At 38.3% G+C, this 21,889-nt stretch overlaps 2 protein-coding genes across 2 annotated transcripts; both read right to left on the reverse strand.

Moving 5' to 3' along the window:
* Positions 1 to 5,374: 5,374 nt before the first annotated feature.
* LOC114030301 (putative olfactory receptor 52P1) lies at positions 5,375 to 6,328 on the reverse strand. The gene has a single exon (XM_027845108.1). It carries the CDS (start codon positions 6,326 to 6,328, stop codon positions 5,375 to 5,377), a length of 954 nt encoding a protein of 317 aa, XP_027700909.1.
* A 13,635-nt stretch (positions 6,329 to 19,963) lies between these two features.
* On the reverse strand, positions 19,964 to 20,914 carry LOC114030309 (olfactory receptor 52A5-like). Its single transcript, XM_027845113.1, has one exon. It carries the CDS (start codon positions 20,912 to 20,914, stop codon positions 19,964 to 19,966), a length of 951 nt encoding a protein of 316 aa, XP_027700914.1.
* Positions 20,915 to 21,889: the final 975 nt, after the last annotated feature.

Genomic DNA, 21,889 nt, shown 5'->3' on the forward strand with positions numbered 1-21,889 from the left:
TATCTATCTATCTATCTATCTATCTATCTATCTATCTATCTATCTATCTAATCTATATCTCCTAGCATACTCTAACAATTGCTCCTCAGTCTGATATGAATATGTTAATGATTATAATTTGGGTTCGGTCATTCAAATTGTTCTGAATATACTTAACTGTGTGGTTCGCTAGTCTTGATCACTCAATCTTTTTCACAAGGATTGCATGAACAATTTTGTAAATTTTACAGATATGTGTGTATAATGTATACACATATAAACGTACACATAAACATGTATGCATATATGCACATATATACATATGCCTACCCATACATGCATATGCATACATATATACATACATATATACTATGGTTGTGTGTTACCCATGTAGTTTGTGCATGAGCTGTTTAAATGTGACTTGCAGGAAGTCATTGATAGATATCTCTGGATTCTTGTCTACCTCTCTCAAAATGAAACTTTGATTCCTGCCTGAAGGAGAGTGGGAGAAGGGGACATGAAGCTGGCTGCTCTGTTTTCTTCTAAGAATAAGAAGTACACTGCTAGAATTATGTCTTATCTGCTCCCCTAAATATTTCTAGTCTAGGCACATGATTTTTATTTCTTAGGTTCAAGTTGCTTTCCTACTATATCTTAAAAGAAAGGGGAGAACCCCAAGGTTACACATGGTTTGAATCCTTTCTAGTTACACAAAAGACAATCACAAATAGTGAATAGTGAATAAATCCATTTATCCAAGTAGATAGCAAACAGAAATCAGACAACTTACACAGATATACCCATTAACTTTCACAGAGTAAATGAACTCTCACAGTTGTAAAGAGATTATTTTAGCTCACACTAGAAAAGGGCTCCAATATCATCCAAAGGGAAGTTCCATGAAATCTATAGGGAGACAAGTTGAAAGTCAGGGCCATATTGAGGATCTGGCTTTTTCCTACACGTCTTCTGAATTTCAAAGTGTTTTCTCTCTCAACCTGGAGTCAAACCTGAAGAAAATCTGGTGATTTACATATCTTCTCTCAAACCTGGAATGAAGAATGTCTCCTTTATGCAAAGCTTTAATGTCCATTCCACCATTCACTTCATGCACATAGGTGGTGTTCTTGAAGGAAAAAATGTTAATGAAAAACACTTGACCAGCTTACAGTACTTATTCCTAGAATGTTCCAATCACAATTCCATCACTTAGTCCTGCTAAATATGGATTCATAAATCTTCTAAATTTGTATCTCTTTCTAACCTGAATTATGCTACATTTCATTTATCTTTCAACTTTGTAGCACTCCCAATTTATCCTCTGTCTTTTTATCCTAATTGTATGACTTTAAATTTGCCAACCATATTCCATTTGGGAGGAGAATATGACTATGAAAATTACTCATGTCTCATAGTGAGATTTTCTTCTTATATACACAATTTAAAAAAATACTTTGCTAACATAGGAAAATTTGAAGTACTGAGCTAATTCTTTGATAAAATATGGGGAATCATTAAGAGCATCAAATATTTAACAATGCAGCCAAAAAAGTGACAGGATATGAATGTCAGACATTTCTAGATATAGAACTCAGTATACAACAGTGAAGGCAAAGTTATGGGTGATGGAGAAATACCAGTCCCAATGGTGAAATTGAGTTCATTTCCATCTGAGGGAACTATCGTGAGTATATTATGCATTTTACAGATGTTTATTTGTTCCTATGAAATTTTTAGTTCCCTATCTGCTTGGGGTATCAATTAGAGGTAGCTAGATAGTGCAGATTAGGAGGCAGCTAGGTGGGTCAGTGGATAGAGCACTAGGTGTGGAGTTAGGAAGACCTGAGTTCAAATTCAGCTTCAGACACTTACTAGTTGTGTGACTGGGCAAATCACTTAATTTCCATTTGCCTTAATCCATTGAAGGAAAGGGCAACCTACTCCAATATCTTTGCCAACTGCCCCTCCCCCCAACACACACACACACACACACACACACACACACACACACACTCATCAACACACATGACTGAATCACTGAACAAGGAAAACAGATAGTGCAGATGACAAAGCACTGTGCCTGGAGGCAGGAATACCTAATTTCAAATATGGCTTCAGATAGTTATCAGCTGTGTGACCCTGGGCAAGTCATTTATCCACTGTCTGCCTCAGTTTCCTCAAATGTAAAATGGAGGTAGTAGTGGCACCTACCTCTCAGGGTTTTTGTGGAAATCAAATGAAATAATGTTTGCAAACTGCTTAATACAGTGCCTGGCACATAATGAGAATTTAACAGATTTTTGTTTCCAAACTTAAGGACTCCTGTGAGTCTATTCTTTCACCTCTTCTTTCTGAGGTGAAATAAAGGCAATTCTCTACCCTTATGCATTTGCTATCTTAAACACTTAGGCATAACCAATGTAGAAATTTGTCTTTCTGAATTATGTATAGTTGTTGCAAGATTTTTTTGAAACTCTCTTTCATCATTTCTTACAGCACAATAGTATTTTATTACATTTGTATACCATACTTTGTTCCAACAGTCCTCAACTTACTTAGTTTGTATTTTTTTTTGCCAGTACAAAAAAAAAAAGAGGTGCTATAAATATTTTTATACAGAAGTACTCTTTCTTCTGGCCCAAGTAGAGATTTTTCATGTAAGTTACTCAAGGAAGTTTTGGGTTTGGAAGGAATCTATTCCTTTCCTTGTGTAGCATGCATAAAAAAATCTATGAAATATGGTGCTACAGGATTTACCCTATGACTGTTGGGGTGAGAATGACCTTTACTTACTGATTTGTGCTGGTTATACTTTAAAGCCTGAGAAAATGGAGAGAGTCACAAACAGGACATCTCTCAAATGATAGATTACTCATTTATTTCTGTTTCCCAGATTCCTAGGGATTTATGTGGGTTTATTTTACAGCCTGCAACTTTGCTAAAGTTGTTTATTATTTCAAGTAGTTTTTTACTTGATTCTCTAGGATTCTCTAAGTATATCATCATATCATCTGCAAAGAGTGATAGCTTTGTTTCTTCTTTCCCTATTCTAATCCTTCAATTTCTTTTTCTTCTCTTATTGCTAAAGCTAACATTTCCACTACATTACTGAATAACAGTGGTGATAACGGATATCCTTGTTTCACCCCTGATCTTATTGGAAATGCTTCTAGCTTGTCCCCATTATATATAATGCTCGCTGAAGGTTTTAGGTAGATGCTATTTATTATTTTAAAGAAGACTCCATTTACTCCTATGCTCTCTAGTGTTTTTAATAGGAATGGGTGTTGCATATTATCAAAAGCTTTTTCTGCATCTATTGAAATGATCATGTGGTTTCTGTTTGTTTTGTTGTTGATATGATCAATTATGCTGATACCAGATTCCTAGGGATTGTGGTCTTCATTAATAGCAAAAAAGAAGACTAAGAGAATATCAGTAACTATCAGTCTATATTCTTTCCCACCTGCAAAAATCTTTATGAGTCATTTAAAAACAAATCAAGGGAGTCCTTGATAAGTATATTAGTAAGTCACTAGCACACTTTTGTAAACAATATGCAGCAGTGGCATGTGCATTTAATATTTCATAATTAACTAAAAGATGTAGAGAATACAAGATCTCACTGTACTTATTGTTTATGAAAAAAAATTAGAGTCTACATAACAAAATGTTATTTTACATGTTATTTTACAATATTGTATCTACCATTTATAAAACAAAATAATTCTATATTCCTTGAAAGGTGTAACAACATATATATAACCTTGTTCAATGACCCTCTGCTCACAGACATCAGTGATAACATAAAAAGGAGAGATATATCAAATCAAGTCAAGTTAACAAGAATTTATTGAGCATCTACTATGTTGGAGAGGCAAAGGCAAAACAAAGAAAAAACAAAACAAAATTAAAAAAACAAAAAACAGTCCATGATATCAAGTAATTCACTAATCTCATGGGAGAGATAATATGAAATTAACCAGGTACAAATCAGATAAGTTGGAGATAATCAATAGAAGGAAGACACTAGTGTTAAGTGGGATAAAGAATAGTTTTGTACAAAAGGCAGGATTTTAGTGGGGACTTAAAGGAAGCCAGGAGGCAGAGATGAGGAGGTAAGGAATTTGAGGCATTGGGGATAGTCAGTGAAAATGCATGGAGTTAGAGGATGGAATGTCCTAGGTGAAAAACAGCAAGGAGGTGTGTCACTGGACTTATTCATTGTGTAGAGTAAGTTGCAAAAAGATTGGAAAAGTAGGAAGGGTCCAGATACAAGTTGGGAAAGGATTTCCTGTAAATGAAAAAGTCCTCCAGATGCTCCTGTTTGGGAACGGTGCAATGTCGATTGCATCAAGCTCTAGAACACTGAACAGGCTCTGAGAAGAGATGTGTAATTACTCAAAGAAGCTGGATCTATTTATAAATACCAAGTGAATAAAGAGAGTATCTTTTCTGTAATACAACAACATTTGAATAAACAACCTATAGACCTTATCTATCAGTATGTAAATTTGTTGCAGACATTACAGGCAGAACATGAGTTGGGCCCAGATTGGAGGAGCAAGAGCAGCATAGGATGGATCACCTTTAATGACTTCAAACTTCTCATGAAAATAATTACCGAGGGGTAGCTAGGTGGTGCAGTGGATAGAGCACTGAACCTGGAATTAGGAGGATCTGAGTTCAAATCTGGCCTCAGACACATAGCACTCACTAGCTGCGTGACTCTGGGCAAGGCACTTAACCACAAATGCCTCACCAAAAAAGAAAAAAAAGGAATCTTACAACTTGTAGAGTGCTTTAAAAAAAAAAGAAAAGAAAAAATAGCCATCTTTTTAATACCAACTTTCTGCCATATGGCAATAAGACAAGGAATACAACAGTTGGTGAAGAATAAAAAAAAATGTGTATCATACAGAGCACAATGGAGAGGTGCATGGTGAGTTTGAGGAGGCTGCAGTATGTATTCGGTGAGGATTTCTAATGGAGAACAGGAGTAAAAGATGCTAGCATATAACTGCATGCTAGAAAAAGAGGTCGAATTCTTCACATGGAAGGGCAATGGATGACCAGAGAACATCTAGAGGGCTCTATTAGTAACCTTGTGGTATCGAAGAAAACGAGCAAGCCCACCTGAACAATGGGTGCAAATTTATGAGAGGACCTGTATAGGAGTCACTCAAGACGGACAAACACAGGTGAGTTGCGATCTGTATTTCTAGAGAGAACTTTTGATTCAATGAGATTTCATATGTACCTGAGACTACTGAGTATACCCACCGCCTCACACTATACCTTGCACTTAGTAGACTCTTCATAAATATTTACTAAATTGACTATTCATCCTTTGGCCATCCCTATGCCATCTACTCTTAGTTATTTCCCATGAACCCTAGTGTTCTCCCATCTTCTGGTTTGGGAAGAAGAGTCCCATTACTTGGTCACGGATCTGTTTTGTTTTCACACCGTAAATTAAGGGGTTAACTGTAGGAGGTACCAGAAGATACAGGCTGGCAAAGATAATGTGGAGGGATGGGGGCACTTTCCTGCCAATGCGATGAGTGAGGAAGCTAAACAGGGCAGGTATGTAGGAGACCAAAATTGTGGAAACATGGGCAGCACATGTGCCTAGGGCTTTGGATCGGGCATCCTTGGAGGAGAGCCTGAAGACAGCCTGGAGAATTTTGATGTAGGACATGGTTATAAGTCCTAGGTCTAATACCATGACAGAGAGTGCAACAGAGATGCCATATGCTCGATTGATGAGGGTGTTGGCACATGCCAATTTAACTATGGCCATGTGCTCACAGTAGGCATGCCTGATGATGTACTTGGTGCAGTAGGGTAATCTTAATATGAGAAGCGGACAAGGAAGGACCATGATAATAGCCCGGGCAGCCCCGGCCAATCCCATCCTAATGACCATAGGGGTAGTCAGAATAGTAGCATAGTGTAGTGGGTGGCATATGGCCACATATCGGTCAAAGGCCATGGAGACCAATAGGGCTGACTCGATGATGCAGAAAGTGTGGATAAAGTACATCTGTGCTAGGCAGTCATCAAATGTAATAAGGTGGGCATCCAACCAGAAGATGCTGAGCATCTTGGGGGCTGTGGATGAGGCAATGGCCATATCATTGAGGCCAAGCATACAGAGAAAGTAGAACATGGGCTGGTGGAGGCTAGGCTCCAGCTTGACAGTGAGGATGATGAGGGTATTCCCTAGTAGAGTCAGAGTATACAGGAGGAAGACAGGGATGCTTAGCCAGCAGTGGAAGGCCTCCAGGCCAGGAATCCCAACCAGGAAAAAAACTGAGAAGCTTCGTTCTGTGGTATTTTTGATCATGATGAGACTTCAGCGGCAGCATGCTCAGGTTCTAATTATCTGGTCTAGTCCAATACTACAGAGAAGGATGGAGAACGACAAACAGACACATATGCAAACAAAATGTTAGATCTTGTTGGGCTAAAATCAATGTCCTTGAGGTCTGAGAAAACTGACCAGTTACCACACCATTCAGAGCAGCATGATGAGAGAGACCCTCAATACTTTTAACCATAAGAATGAAGATAATAAGTATTCATCATCCTTAAAAATAAAGGTAGCAGAAAAGCTGAATTTTACAAATTCCTGCTCATATGTAGTATTCCTATATACTCATGTTCTCAGGGTGATTATTTCAGTTCCTACTTCAATTTCCACTTCATGTTCAGTGGCAAATAAAACATAAGATGAATAAGATGAAAGTTAATGTAACAAAAAGGAACATTCTGGCCAAAAAGAACATTAGGACACAGTGCATATAGTCTGCATCTGATCTACATGGATCACAGACATAGGGATGGAAAGGATCTCAGTGGCCATAGTCTCACTCCCTCGTTTTACAGATAATAAAACTGAGATCCTTTGAGATTAAGTGAGTTGTTTCAATTACACAGGAAATAAAGATTATAAGCAAGATTTGAACCCAGGACCTCTGATTCCAAAGTCAGTCATCTTTTCACACTGATTTGGTGCCTAACAGATTGACAGAGTGAATTATGCCCAATCGTTTCCCATATTATAGCATTGTCTTCTCTCATATTCATAAATTTTGATCATTGAAACTGGTGTCTTTCTTAATCCCTTTACTTACTAGTGATCTCTCCTTCTCCCAAAATATATACATATTCATATCTCATCTATCTATGAATATATGCACACTTATATGTATATATATGCACATATGTCCATATATGCATTTGTGTTTACGTACACACAGAGGATTAATTTACATGCTACATTGTTCCCCTTCCAACCAGTAGACCTTAAGCTTCTTGAGGACAGTGAGTGTTTTTCCTTTGTATCCCAGCATCTGTCACCAGAGCTTCCATATAAGTACAACATTAATGACTACATTTGTGATTTCATTGATACAGACAGCTTCCAAATGAGGAAACTCCTCCTATCAATGAAGGTCGCACCTTCTCTGCTTCTTCTAGTCTTAGAGAACTGCCTAGAGTACCAATAGGTTAAGTGACTTGCCCAGAGTCACACTGCTAGCATGTGTCAGAGGCAAGAATTGAATCCAGGTCTTGCTAGCTTTGTGGTCAATTCCCCAACCACTATGCTATGCTGCTTTTCACATAGTAGGTGCTTAATAAGTGCTTATTGAGTTGGACTGGAATATCAAGGTCCTTTTAGAACATGGAGGAAATGTTTGGTTAGAGGAAGGATCAATCATGTTTCAACAATCTTAAACACACACATGCTGTGCAGAGGGATGGGGAGCACACACACATACACATTCATACCATGTTGGGGCAGAATGTGCATTACAGAGAGAAGGAACTAGAGAACTAGAGGGAAAAAGGTAATTGATGGTAGAGAAACTCTTACAGGACAATGAAAAGTGCTAGCTCAGACTAAGAAATACCAGCATAAAAAGTAGAAACAAGAACCTTAAATGTCCAGCAGCTTAGGATTACTGAAGTATTCATGCCTTTAGAGCTTGTATCTAATGTCTTGGACAAATTCATTTATAAAGGGGAGCAGGTTGGAAAGCAGTAGTGCAGAAGAAAGACCAACTTCAGGTTCATTGGGGTAAGAGGTTGCAGCAGCCCTGAGAACAATCTGACAGCTGTCTATTTGGGCCCAGTTGGGCTGGGATCTAAGGTGGGACAAGGAAACACAGAGGCTCATTCCACCATGGGCTCCACTATAATAGGATAGTATGACCTATCCCTCAAAATTCCAGTCTTTGCACCAGAAGCATGCCTTAGCAATGGAACCCTGGGGATCATGATCAGACAATTGTGCTCTACGCTTCTGAAATATCCTTGATCACTGTGCAAAGGATGCATACCTCACTGGCTGCCAATGCTCTGGACCAATGCCTATTGGACCCTATGCCAGTTAGTTTAGGTACATCTCTATACCTCATCAGGCCCGAGACCATAAATATTCCACAGATTCTGGAAACTGAAATTTATAATGATGATAATGAGTCTCCATAAAGAATATAACTATGCTCATTATCCATTGTTTTTTAGGGCAGAGAAATTTTCAAAAGATTTCTATCCAAATTAGCTACAACTTAAAATATTAGCACTTAAAGGGGATTAGCTTCACTTATATGGAAAATTCACATATGTGAACAATCATATTTCCTGAAAGTGTTGATTTCAAACAGAGAACCTTGCTATGTCATTTCACACTTACATAACAGCACAAGTCACTCAAATTTTCTAAGCTGGTAACCTTATTTATAAAATGAGGAGATTGCATTTGATGATCTCTGAGGTCCCATCCTCCTCTAGATCTATTATCCTTTCCTCATAAAAAAATTTTTTTGCAGGGTTTTTTGGTCCTCATAGTGCATAGTGTTGATGTCATTAAAGATACTTTCCTTAACTCGTCCCCCACCCACAAAATTCTCATGCTCTCCTCCCCTAAATACCTTGTATATTATACTACTTTTAAATTTGTTGATATTTATTTCATTTAAATGTATTCTACATAAATTTGTATACATACTTTTTGCCTCCATTATAATATAAGTTCCTTGAGAGATAGAATGGTTTTGTTCTTTTTCATTCTTTAAATGTATATCCCTAGTACCTAACTCAATGCTTGGAGCATAGTAGGTGCTTAATGAATGTTTGCTTGCTTGATGGTCATTGTTTGTCATTATTATTATTAAGTGATTTTTGCAAATCATCTTAAGAGTTTACAAAGCATTTTACTGGTGATTTCATTGACATCTTTTACTCTAACTACTGGACCCTCATCTAGATCAAACCTGAAACCTGAGAGCTTGTCATCCTGTTAATCCTGCTTACTTTATTGTTCCTTGCATGCATCAACTTTCACCTGTGCCCAAGGAACTGAATCTTCATAATATAGGATAGAAAGATGTTTGGGCATTTTTCCTCCATTACCTATCCTATGCACTTAGCAATAAGAAAGTGTTCAAGGCATCCTTTTCATCTTGTCACTGAATAAAAAAAAAAAAATGTCCCTACTCTGAATTCTCCATTTTAGGATTAACATTTGTTCTGTGTGAGGACTGAGTTGCCTGGCAGGAACTAGCCCTGCTTTCTACATTGCTTTGGGCAAAGACTGATTGCTCAGCAGACTATCATCCAGGCAAGCTCCCTACACTGAACCCCCATTGTTCAGAGAGCTAGATTGAGTGCTGTTGGCAGATACCAAGGAAGGGGGGAACATGGCACTGTGGTCTTTGAGCAATTCATACATAAATCCATCTAAGCACAAGGGACAAAAAATACTTCCTAAATACCATTTATGGAGTGTTCCACAGTTTATACCATTTTGTCCATAGTTTTTGGTGAATTCTATTTTCTTTGTAGTCTCATATATTGTCTTATCTCCCCCCCCCAAAAAGACCTTTGAATCTCTTGAGAAAACATTATCTCTTATGCAGTAAAGCTAAGCACCAAGCTATGTTCAGAAGTCATTCACAGCAAAGAATTGTTGGTCAATTCATTGATAATCCAACAACAACTATATTGAGATCTGACATTGCCAAGGTAAAGAGGAGACATAGCATAGGAAGACATGGGGAGGAATAAACAGGAAAATTGCCAGGGCACTAAGAATAAAAAGTTCTTTTTTTCCTAACACAGCACTTAGCACATAGTTGTTGCTTCATAAATGCTTACTGACAAAAGCTTACATAGAACAGATTTTGCTGTGCAAAAATATTTTTTTCCAATATTCCAAGAATTTACTCCTATCTGACTCTAACTTCAGGCTCATCTAGAGGCACTGAATTTTAGAAATCCAATATTCTGACATGTAGAATCACAAAATCTTATTATTTCAGAAATAGAATTTAGAAATAGTGGGTCATCCAGCCCAACTCCTACGCTTGACAGGGATGCTGTCACCTATAGCATTCACCAAGATTCGGCTGAGAAGTATTCATCTAGTTTTTGTTTGAAAACATCCTCACTACCTTACCTGGTACCTGCCTCAATTATCTATCTGCCTGTTCGTTGTTGCTGTTGTTGTTGTCGTTGTGGGTACTGTTCAGGAGTCCTTCGCGACATCTGACTCTGTAACTTCCACTAATTGTTTTCTTCCTGTACTCTGGGGCCATGCAGAACACAAAAAGTACTTTGTAAACCTTGTAGGGTCCAATACATTTATACTTGCAAACACACATATACGAAAATGCACATGACATATGTATGGTACACATATATACATACATCTGTGTATATACGTGCGTATGGAGTTCTCTCTGAGTTAATTCCCTGTATCAATGCAGATCTGTCCTTACTGGGCACACCTTAAAATATTGAAGAGTTGCTTGTGGCACAGAGAGAGATTAAATCATTGGCCTAGCATCACACAGGATGCTTCAGAGGCAGAATTTGAACTCATATCTTCCTGACTTGGAGGCTGATTCTCTACTCATCATACAACATGACCTCTCATGTTAAATAAACAGGAACAAATATTATTCTACATTAACATAACACATTTCAAATACTGGAAGATTTTGACTCTATGTTTCTAGATTTCTTCTCAGGCTCAACATCCCCAGTTTCTTGCACCCATCTTTCATCTTTCTGATTTTATTTCCAGTATTCTGCTTTACACTGGCTAACCTGACAATGTCCTTTAGAAATTGTGATGCCACAAACTGAATATAGCACTCCAAATGGCCCTGACAACAGCAGAGGACACTGTGTCTATTCCCTCCTTCATCTTAGCTCCCATTATATTAGCTTAAGAGCCCATTAGTTATTGTAGCAATTATGTCTTACATTTGGCTCATAGGTATGTACGGTCTCCAGATATATCTCTGAATATCCTGGCTCTTCCTAACGTTCTCCATCCTCATCCAGTCCCAGATCTCTTTACTTACCTAAGAGTCATTTGTAGGCTAAAAAAGCAGACAACCACTAAACAGAGAACTCTATATAGCCAGCCCAGGTGGGAAGAGTATACTTTGTAACAGAAATTATCACCGAAGGCTATTTTTCTGGCTACAGGAAGATCCTGTGCCTTCTCTACTGTTTCTCATACCCATGGGGCAACAGGTGGAAGGGAAGAAATAGGGCTGGAGATCAGAGACAGACTAGTAGCTATGATAGCCCTGGGCTGCTTTCCTGCCACTATGAATTCCCTGGGGCCCAAGGTTCCTCCAAGGCCTATTTGCCCTGGTGCGTATTTAATTTGCTGCTTCACAGTCACTCTGGAGTTGATTGGCCAGGGACAGCTCCAGGTTGGCAGAAGGGCATAAACTCCTCTGGGGAGTATGATGGCAGCCCCAAGGGGTTAGAATGCAGAAAGATCCCTACAGAGCTACAGGAGACTGATGTGGGGAGGACAGAAATCATTGTTTGTCTAGCTTTACTTGAGGCTTGTATAGTGTGATGATTTTAGGGAATAGGTACAAATGATACTTGCAAGGGGAAAAGCTTTCAGGGGTGGGGAACCTGCAGCCTCAAGGCCACATGAAGCCTTATGGGTCCTTGGGTGTGGCCTTTTGACTGAGTTCAAGTTTTACAGAACAAATCCTTTTATTAAGGGGATTTTTTTTCTGTGTGTTTGGATTCAAAGGGCTACCCTTGAGGACCTAGAGGGCCACATGTGGCCTCAAGGCTGCAGGTTCCCCATCCCTGCTCTAAGCTCTCAGATAGAATCTAGAAAAAGGAGTCATTGTAAATTATCTCCAAGGACGTCAGCCTATTTATTGATATGGCTAAGATTCATACAGGCTAAACATTATCTGGAAGGGGATTAGCAACACACAAGGAAATTTTCTTTTTCTCTAATCACATTTACGCAGCCTTCAGCTTTTTTCTTTCTTTTTTAAAATTTTGTCTTTTTTATTACTATTATCATGTTCATATAGGCTGTTCAAGTCATTATGTATATCATTTTACTAGTTCTGCTACTTTTTTATTGTGATTGTGATTGGCTATATCTTAATGTGCTTCTTGCTTTCTACCTCATATCTTCCAAATGTAAGGGGACCAGGCCACAGCAGCAGATGAAGGGTGGTAGCCTTCCCCTCTATACTAAATGATTTTTTCAAAAGTCACAAAGGTATTACACACTGGAGCAAACCAGGATTTGAATTTTGATGTCTTCTCCAGCATTCTGCCTATTACGGCTACACCAGTTCACTTTAGCTAAGCATTCAGCTTTTTCTTAGTGTCCTGAGTTCTATATTCTAACCTAGGAGTGTCAATTAATTCTCTGCTCTTCCAAATCATCATTCTTTTTTACTTGTTTTGTTCCACCCACTTGGGACCACAGCCTGCATCCCCTCTCAGGTTAGCCCCAAAGAATTCCCTCACAAAGCATATCAATTAATCAATAGGTATTTATTAAGTACTTACTGTGTACCAGCACTGTATAACAAATACAATTTTATTAAAGTGAAATAAAACTTTCAGTTGCAAAAGTTGGAATGCAAAGTGGCCAAGCTACTGTGTATGGTAGAATCTGAATTTCCAAATCTACTAACCCATTTTTCTGTATCCTGCTCCTCAAATACAATTTTAGTTGAGGAGCATTACCAAGTTTGCCAGATCACAAGGTTACAACTTATGACACACCATCTTGTTTTGGCTATAGAGAATAGAGTTAATTCCTGACTGCCCTTCCAGTGAATTTGTATCTTTGATACTTCAAAGGACTGATGACAGGAATCCCATTGTACCTGATTTAACACCATTTTTTTTTCTATGTCCCTTTCCAAAGATAAGAGGACATACTCTGCCCTTGAGAGAGAATGAGGGCATAAAGTACTGTGTTTGGCTCTGTTCGAAGACCCACCAATGCATGGATAATATGGCACCCATGGCAACTGATCTTTATGGGAAGGTCCCTGGAGCTATTCCTGTTTTGCATGTCCATCTCTCTTTGGTGCCTAGAGACTGAGAGCAAAACAAATACATGTACAGCTGGAAAGTTGCTTCAGTAAGGATCACATTGAGGAATAAGGCACACATATAGGAATAGAGTGCACTTCCACAGATTTAGTTAAAAAAAATGTTTAGCTGGATTGTTGTGAATTGAGTCAAAAGGTGTTTAAACAGGAAATGAAGACGAAAGGGGGAAACTGTTACAATATATCTGGAAAACCAGTTAGCATAAAGAGTAGCAGGTAAGATACAGGAAGAAGAATAGTTATAGAGAAGACTAGTAATTCACAAAAGTAAATAAATAAGAAGTGTGTCAGTAGTTAAAGTCATGGCCTCAGATGTCTATAGAGAAATATTCAAAATATAGGTAATAAACAAGGTGAACCACATATGCTCACACAATGAGACACATCTGATTTCATGAGAATCTCTGAGACATGAAATTCTGACAGAATCTTTACTATGGCAAGGTATACTTTATTCCAAAGGAACAAAAAGATAAAAAGAGTGTTTTATATTAGAAACATAAATACATTTTACACACACATACAAACGTATATATGCACACAAATGTGTCTATGTGTCTATACATGTCTATATATGCATTTCTATAATTGTCCATGGATATATCTATGTATATATCTATGTATATATCTATCTATACCTATATTTACACACACACACATATATATATATATAGAGAGAGAGATACATAGTCATACACTTGTGAAGTGAATCATGGAAATGAATGGTGAAGAATAGTAAGGAATATTTAGGTAAAGATGGACCAAAGGAGAAAGAGAAACAATGTTGTTGCTAGAACACATTATAAGAAGGAGGGGGAAAGTTATGAATACTTCTAGAAATAAATCACAGACAAAGAATAGAAACATAAGATAGAGGGCTGGGGGAGGAAATCCACTGGGAATTAATAAAAATATTTTATATTTCTGTAACACTTTGAGTTGCAAACTCCTTTTCAAGCACGAGGCACTTTGAGTTTCACAACAATCCCATCAGGAAAGTATTACTATCCTCGTTTTACTGATAAGGAAACTGAGGTTCAGCAGTTTTGACTTCTGTGGTCTCACAGCTTCTGGACCACTTCTGTGATCCAAGGTAGAATTTAATCCCAGGTCATACTAATTCCAAGTCTATTCTCTCTGTTTTTGTCACTGTCAATGTGTTTTCTCTTTCTCTGCTCCAATCCCCAAAACTATTAATGAAGCTCATCTAAATACTTCTGTCTTAAGACATATTTCCTATTTATCCTTTATATAGCTTGTTTGTACATGTTTGTTTGCTTGTTATCTTTCCCACTAGATTATTGTGAGTTCCATTATGGCAGACAATTACTTCTGCCCTTAATGTACCCCCAGCACTTAGCAGAGTGCCTGTCACAGCATAGGTGCTTAACAGACTGGCATCTCATATCTAATATAAACTAGAGAGTTAGGGGCATCTTTGATATTAAAGAAATTTGGGAAATAACTTTTTGTTTTCCTTAATTTGAAATCACAAGAAAAGGAACAAATTGTAATGGATGAAAAACACATATAAGCATGAAATTAAGTGGCAGATTTTCATTAATTCCTAGAAAAAATGTGATTATATAGGAAGAAAGTATGGTATCACCCTTTGGAAGAATGCAAGAATGAAAATTAAATCAAGGGGCACATATGAAATGGACCACAAGATGGGGCAATGAATTTCATCTCTTAAATGGGAGTTCATGGAATAGTGTCTGTGAAAAGAAACACCATATACATGAGATATACTAAAGGCCTCATAAGGAAGAGATTTGCAAGAATTTTCCTATGAATCCTTCTGGACCAGGAGTTTCCTCCACTCTCTGTGGTAGTTATATTTCAGCTAATTCTAATTCTAATTCTGATGTTAGATTACTTATGATCTTTATTCTATTACATTTCTTAAGGTATTCCTCTATTTCTTTTGTGTTCTCAGTTTTGGTAACTAATAACTTTGTATAATAGATTCTAATAAATCATAGTATTCTTATTTTGTTGTGATCTTTCATCGAACTTTTTTTGGGGGGGAGTACTTTAATCATTTTATTAATAATGATAGCATTTTAATAAAAATGATGGTCATTTGGCTGTCTCTCAGACCAAAGACAATCATGGCAGTGGGGCCAAGGCTTATACGTTCTTTTAGAAGAGGAGTGTTCACCTTGAACTGGCTAACAATCAGAGGATGAATATTACAATGAGGGGCTGAGAGTGACATTATGTCATGCTTAGACAGAGAGACTCTCTATATACCCAGACCACCCTCAGTCTTGGTCAATTTAGAAGAAAAAAAAACAAACACCCAAACCTGAGCAAACACAATAGCTACCCTCCCTTGGTCTGGTCTGAACAAGAAAGTTAGTCCAATCTCATCAACAATGTCCTTCAAGAGACAGAACTTTTAAAATCAAGACTTTAGAAAAAGAGGGGAAACTGGATCTCTCCAAATCATTGGCAATTAATCATTTGTCTATTTGATTCTACTGAGAGGTGCAGCCTTTTCAATGAATCACTAACTGATATGACAAACACTTCATCAAGAGCTTCTAAGTATGGGACTTATGAGGAAAGACATTGAAAGGGAAAAAGGAAAGATGTACAGGTTCTTTGACAAAAGGGAGCAACGCCCTTTTATAACATTTTGATAAAATCAAAGGGGGCAATCTCCTTCGATAAGTAGATGTTACAGATAAAAGGCACGTAGGGAAAAAGTACAAGAATAAAGTAAAAGTCTCGTCCCTTTGGTTCTTTGGAAAGTCTGATGTAGCTCTCTGGTTCAAGTGTGGTCTCAGAGCAGTTCTCTGATTCAGGTCACTTGTAGAAATTCTCTTTGCTAAATTTTTTTCTACAAAATTGGTCTTAACACAATTAAAGACAGCCAAAAGCTTAAATTTTTTGGCATAATTTTCAAGCACACTGATTCTTGTTATTTTTCCTTATGCTATCATCTAGGCATTTTTTAAAATCATCTATAACATATTTTCTTCTAGTTGTTCAATTTTTTTTTAATTTTGGTTAACTATTTCTTGTTTCATGGAGTCATGATTTTCTATTTGTCTAATTCTAATTTTTAAAGAGCCCAATTCAAGTAAATTTTATTACCTTCTTCTCTAAACCATTTATTCTCCTTCCCCTTGTTTCCTCCCTAGGTCTCATTTTATTTAACTTTTCATTTTATATCTATTTCATTTCTTCCAGGCATTCTTTTGGCCAAACTATTCTTTTTTTTTTTCCCTGAGGCTTTGCTTGCACTTCTTTTTATGTTAGTTTTCTCTTTTTGGTTTGCCTAATTGGCTGCCCTCAATCTATGGTATTTCTTCAATGTATTTGGCATTTTCTTCTGTCTATTCACATTTCCAGCCCCAGTTTCTGGATTGGGGCTTTCTGCACTACTCCTTCCCATACTTTTTATGGTGTAGGAAGGCCTTGCTCTGTAGTGTATGCAGCGTCTAAGTACCCCTGCAGGAATTCCTAAATTTTGGCTGTCTCCTGGTCCTTTCCCATTTTTCTTGCTCAGTCCTGAACCTGGAATTGGCTCTATACCTTGCTGCTATCGTTGATTACAATGTTAGCTGGCCTACTACAATACCCTAGATTCCTCACTTCCCTGGCCCTTTCTCCTGCTGCAACTCCTTCTGATGTTGGGGCATGGCTGCCTGAGTACTGTGATCCCTGGGTATCGGTTTGACCTCTTCTACTGTGCTTTGTGCATAGCCTACGTGGGCCCTTCTTTGGAGAATGGGCTGCCTGACTACTGGGTAGAAAATGGGCTACCTAGATACTAGTTTGGCCTTGTCTTCAGCAGTGGATTTATGATTATGCCTGATAATTGTGTTGTCTGTATGCTAGTTTGGCCCTGTCTCCAGCTGATGCTCATTCTCTTGATCACGCTGCCTGATCACTACATGCTGGTCTAGCCTTGTCTCCTGCCTGGGTGCTACTTGTTCATGGGTGCTAGTTTAGGCTTGTATCCTGCTATGGATGAACCTCGCCTTGCAAAGCCCTATGATGGGTGCTGCTTAGACCTTGTCTCCTGCTGTGGGTCTAGGCTGCTCACAAACTGGGTCTTCTGGCTACCCAGATAAGTCTTTGAGAAGCAAAGAGAAGATTCATAATGGGACTCAGCAGGAAAATAAGGTCAGTCTCCTTTTCCCAAACCAGAAGGAGCTGCAAAGTTTGAATTAAGCCCTGGATTTTGCAGAAGGGATACTATGCCCCAAAGGGGGTGGGGATGGGGAGTTGTCATTTTCAAAATACTTGTATTTGTACTTATATTTATTATCACTGATTATCAATGATATTATTGATAAAAAAGTGGCTAAATGAAGTGAAATGGCTGTCAACTCCTTACTCTCACTCTTCATATTCAATAACTTGTCAAGTTCCGTTGTTTCTTCATTGAGATTATCTTTCATATAAGCCTCTGACACTGCTGTCACTCTGCTGCAGGCTCTTATCAGTTCAGATATTAACTATTGCAAAATCTTGCTAACTGATCTTCCTGCCACAAGTCTCTCCCCAGTCCAATATGCCATCTACTCAATTATCAAATTGATCTCCCTAAAATGCCAATCTGATCATATCACCTTCCCCCCTTAATTCAATAAACTTACAGTGGCTCTCTATCACTTGTTCAGGATCAAATATAAAATTATCTGTTTGTCTTTTAGGTGCCTTCATAACCTGGCCCCTTCCTAACCTTCCAATCTTCTTACAACTTACAACTCTCCATGTATTTTGTGATCCAATGCCACTGATGTTGATGTTTCTCAAACACAATACTCCATCTCACAACTCTGAAATTTTTCATTCGCTACCTGCTATGGCTGGAATGATCTTCCTCCTCACCTCTGTTTCCCAGCTCTCCTGGCTTCCTCCAAATTTCAGCTAAAGTCCCACTTTCAGCAAAGAAACTTTTTTCAGCTCTCCTTGTTTTTAGCACCTTCTTTCTAAGACTATCACCAATTTATCCTTTCTATATCTTGTTTGCATATAGCTTTAATTTCTTTTTGCATGTTGTCTATCCCATTAGACTATGAGCCCCTTGAGATAATGACTTTCTTTTGGACACTTTTTGGTATCCTTAGCACTTAGTACAAAGCAACAACATCAAATAAAGGGGATTGATTTTAACAGAGAAAAAATAGCTGACTTACGGGCATGGGATTATCAGACTTGGCTGCCTGTGTGTAATTAGACCATCAGTTGATTGAAGCAAAAGGGAAAATCAGCATCAAACTAGAAAAAGGCATAAAGAAGGCATTGCACAAAATTCTGACAGTTTCAAACTGAATTATGTAAACAAACTATTGATGCAAAAAAAAGAGACATGGAAAGTAGCTTATATAGTTGTACTGTTCATCACTATTTCTTTCAGAAACACATTGAAAAGTAGTCACTGCCATAAGGAGGACATGAGAATCTAGCAAGAGTTAGCAACTCAATACACAAGTGAAAACAGACTCACTCATCAAATGTCTTGGATGAGTTTGACAGAAGATAATGGATCACAACATTTTATAAAATGGTGAAAAGCAAAGGAAAAAATCTGTAAGCGCAAGTTAGCTATATCATCACAAGTCCACTTATAGACAAAATTGTTACGAGGAGACCTTTTCCTGATTCTCCCCAGTTAGACTAGCTCAAGTACACATACAGAATATCCATACTGAAAATCAACACAGTCTTGGCAGCATAATGAGGTGATTTTTACAGAAGTGTCAGGAATACAAATGTACCAAAGGAATGGGGAAAATACTGACTACATTACTACCCATACGAGGTGTGTAAGAAGCTTACCAATTAATCAATAATTGATTATTCCTATGCCTACTTTCTCATCTTCATAAAACCTTTATAAAATGACCCACAATCCTATTCTTAATGAAAGTACCAGCAAGAACAGCAGACTTTGAAAAATAATTTTCCATAGCAGACAACCAGAGGTAGGATTTTAATCCTGATCTTCTGCTTCCAAAGCTAGTGCTCATTTTACTGGGCCCTTCTGCCTTCCTTAAAAATCTGTTTCTGGAGTTTTAATATTTGTATGACTTTGCCCAAGTCACTTTAGTTCCCTGGGCCTCAGTTTCCTCATTTGTAAAGTGATAGGGAAGGAGATGGTCTCTGAGGTCCCTTCCATCTCCTGGATTGAATGAGTTCTGCCAGGTAACATGAGAGAAGATATTGGCTCTGAGAGCCCAAGATTGTTAATTGTGATAAGCCCTAAAAACCTATCTCCTCATCAGTCACATAGGGGAGACTTCTAAGAGCAGGAGCCTTTTGATCAGGAATATGGAGGACAGCAATTCTGATGATGCCTTGGAACGAGTCATGTCTCTAGTATCTGCGAATGAGCTTATAGTTCTCTATTTGTTTAACTATCAATTTTCCTCTGGGTAATCAGATATGATGGTCACTTTCCTCTTTACTCTTAGCTAGGAAATTCTTGGTGGCAGCTCCAAAAATGATATATCTCAGGACCTACATAACTAAGAAAAAAACAGACTTACAATATGCCCAACCTGTCTCTTAGTCATGCCCTACATTATTTGAGAGACAACAGATTAGGCTGGGTTCTTGAAACTGATCATTTTGACTACCTGTTCCCTGATCTCCTTGGTCTTTACTCCATAAACAATGGGATTAAGAAGAGGTGGAATTAGAAGATAGAGGTTAGAGAGAAGGATGTGGACATAGGGGGGGATATGGAGCCCAAACCTGTGAGTGAAAAAGGAGAAGAAGGCAAGAATGTAGAACTCCAAAAAAACAAAAATATGGGCAATGCAAGTGTTGAAGGACTTGAGTCGAGCCTCCTTCTGAGGCAGGTGGAAGACAGCAATAAAGATCCTAATGTAGGACAAGAGGATCAAGATGACATCGAATCCCAAGATAGAGAAGGCCACAAACAGACCATAAGCCTTGTTGACTTGGATGTCCTCAGCAGCCAGTTTCACAATGGCCATGTGCTCACAGTATGAGTGGGAGATGACAGTGGTTCGGTAATATTTTAGTCGACATTTGATGAGTAAAAGACACGGGGCAATGAGGACACCTGCTCTCAGAGTGACCCCAACCCCTATCTGAGTAAGGAGTTGTGAGGTAAAGATGGTAGCATGTCTCAGGGGGTCACATATGGCTACATAGCGGTCCACAGCCATGGCCAAGAGTATACCAGACTCTATGCACTGGAATGTGTGGATAAGCCACATCTGCAGCAGACATACATCAAACTGGATCTCCTGTAGATGAAACCAAAAGACACCCAACATCTTGGGAAGGATGCAAGTGCTAAGGGCAATGTCAGTGATCCCCAACATGGCCAGAAAGAGGTACATAGGCTTGTGGAGACTATGTTCAGACGGAATGATCAACAGGAGCATGTAATTCCCAATGAGGGCAATGACATATATAGCACAGAATGGAATCCCAATCCAACACTGAACAGACTGTAGGCCAGGGATCCCAATCAATATCAGTATGGATGGCATAAAGACTGTGCCATTGGCCATCACCATGACCAAGGCAGGGCTGGGGTGCTTGAATTGAAGAAGTAAGACTGCTAAGAGAATTGCTTTATAAATTTCTCTTTCTTCTTCTGACCTGTTGACTTAAAAATAAGAGGCGCTCATTTTACACGAGTTGTAGATCTTATTAAACGTACATGAATTTCCCAAGGCATGACTGCTTCCTTTATTCTGTCCAGCTTTTTCTTTAGGACCTGCCATTCCTTGTGTGACTGAATAGGATACCTACCAAAAGTGCTAAAATTCACCAATATTGTTCTGTTGCAATTATAAGATGGGTTCCCTTAGTTCTATGACCTCTGGACTATCCCTTATATTTTTTGTCTATCAAGTTCTCTGGTTCCCATGTCTATCTACTCACCTCATTCATCTTATCTCATCAGTGCTACCATCTCCTCTGTCCTATTGCCCCAGACAATCATTCCCAAATTCCTTGATTTTGTAGTTCATCTTCATTTTCCCCATCACCTACAGCTCTCTATCTCTTCAGAACAATCTCCTCTATCCCTTCACCCTTCTCCTCTATCTCTTTACCTTGTTTCTACAGTAATACTAAAGTAGCATCATTATGCTCAGGCCAGTCATTTATAGGGCTATAAGTGTTTTTTTTTTTTTCCTGTACTCATAAGAATTGAACAGGACACAGTCTTAATCCAGTTTATGAGTAAACATGTGTACAAAGCATTGTAGGTAAAAATATTAGCTTTTTATCATTTGGGACTTGACTGAGTCAAAGACTTTAAGAACCCTATAGTTAGTACCCCCAAACCCAGGTTCTTCCCCTCCATATTCTTTTTTCTTGAAATTTTTTGAATGTCTTTTCTTCCTAGTTCCCCTTATATCCACCCAGGACCCTGAGATTATAATAATTGGAATAATCAAGTTATTTATGCCTCCAAACTCTCCCTTTATTTCAGTTTACCTCCACCCCAACCATGACCATGACTATATTAGAAGCTCTTTTGG

This window comes from Vombatus ursinus, unplaced genomic scaffold, assembly GCF_900497805.2.
Source record: "Vombatus ursinus unplaced genomic scaffold, bare-nosed wombat genome assembly UNPS02014953.1, whole genome shotgun sequence".
Taxonomy (NCBI): domain Eukaryota; kingdom Metazoa; phylum Chordata; class Mammalia; order Diprotodontia; family Vombatidae; genus Vombatus; species Vombatus ursinus.

Bases quoted from the DNA above. Each gene is read 5' to 3' on its own strand.
- LOC114030301 (XM_027845108.1), bottom strand. From the start codon at position 6,328: ATGATCAAAAATACCACAGAACGAAGCTTCTCAGTTTTTTTCCTGGTT.
- LOC114030309 (XM_027845113.1), bottom strand. From the start codon at position 20,914: ATGGTGATGGCCAATGGCACAGTCTTTATGCCATCCATACTGATATTG.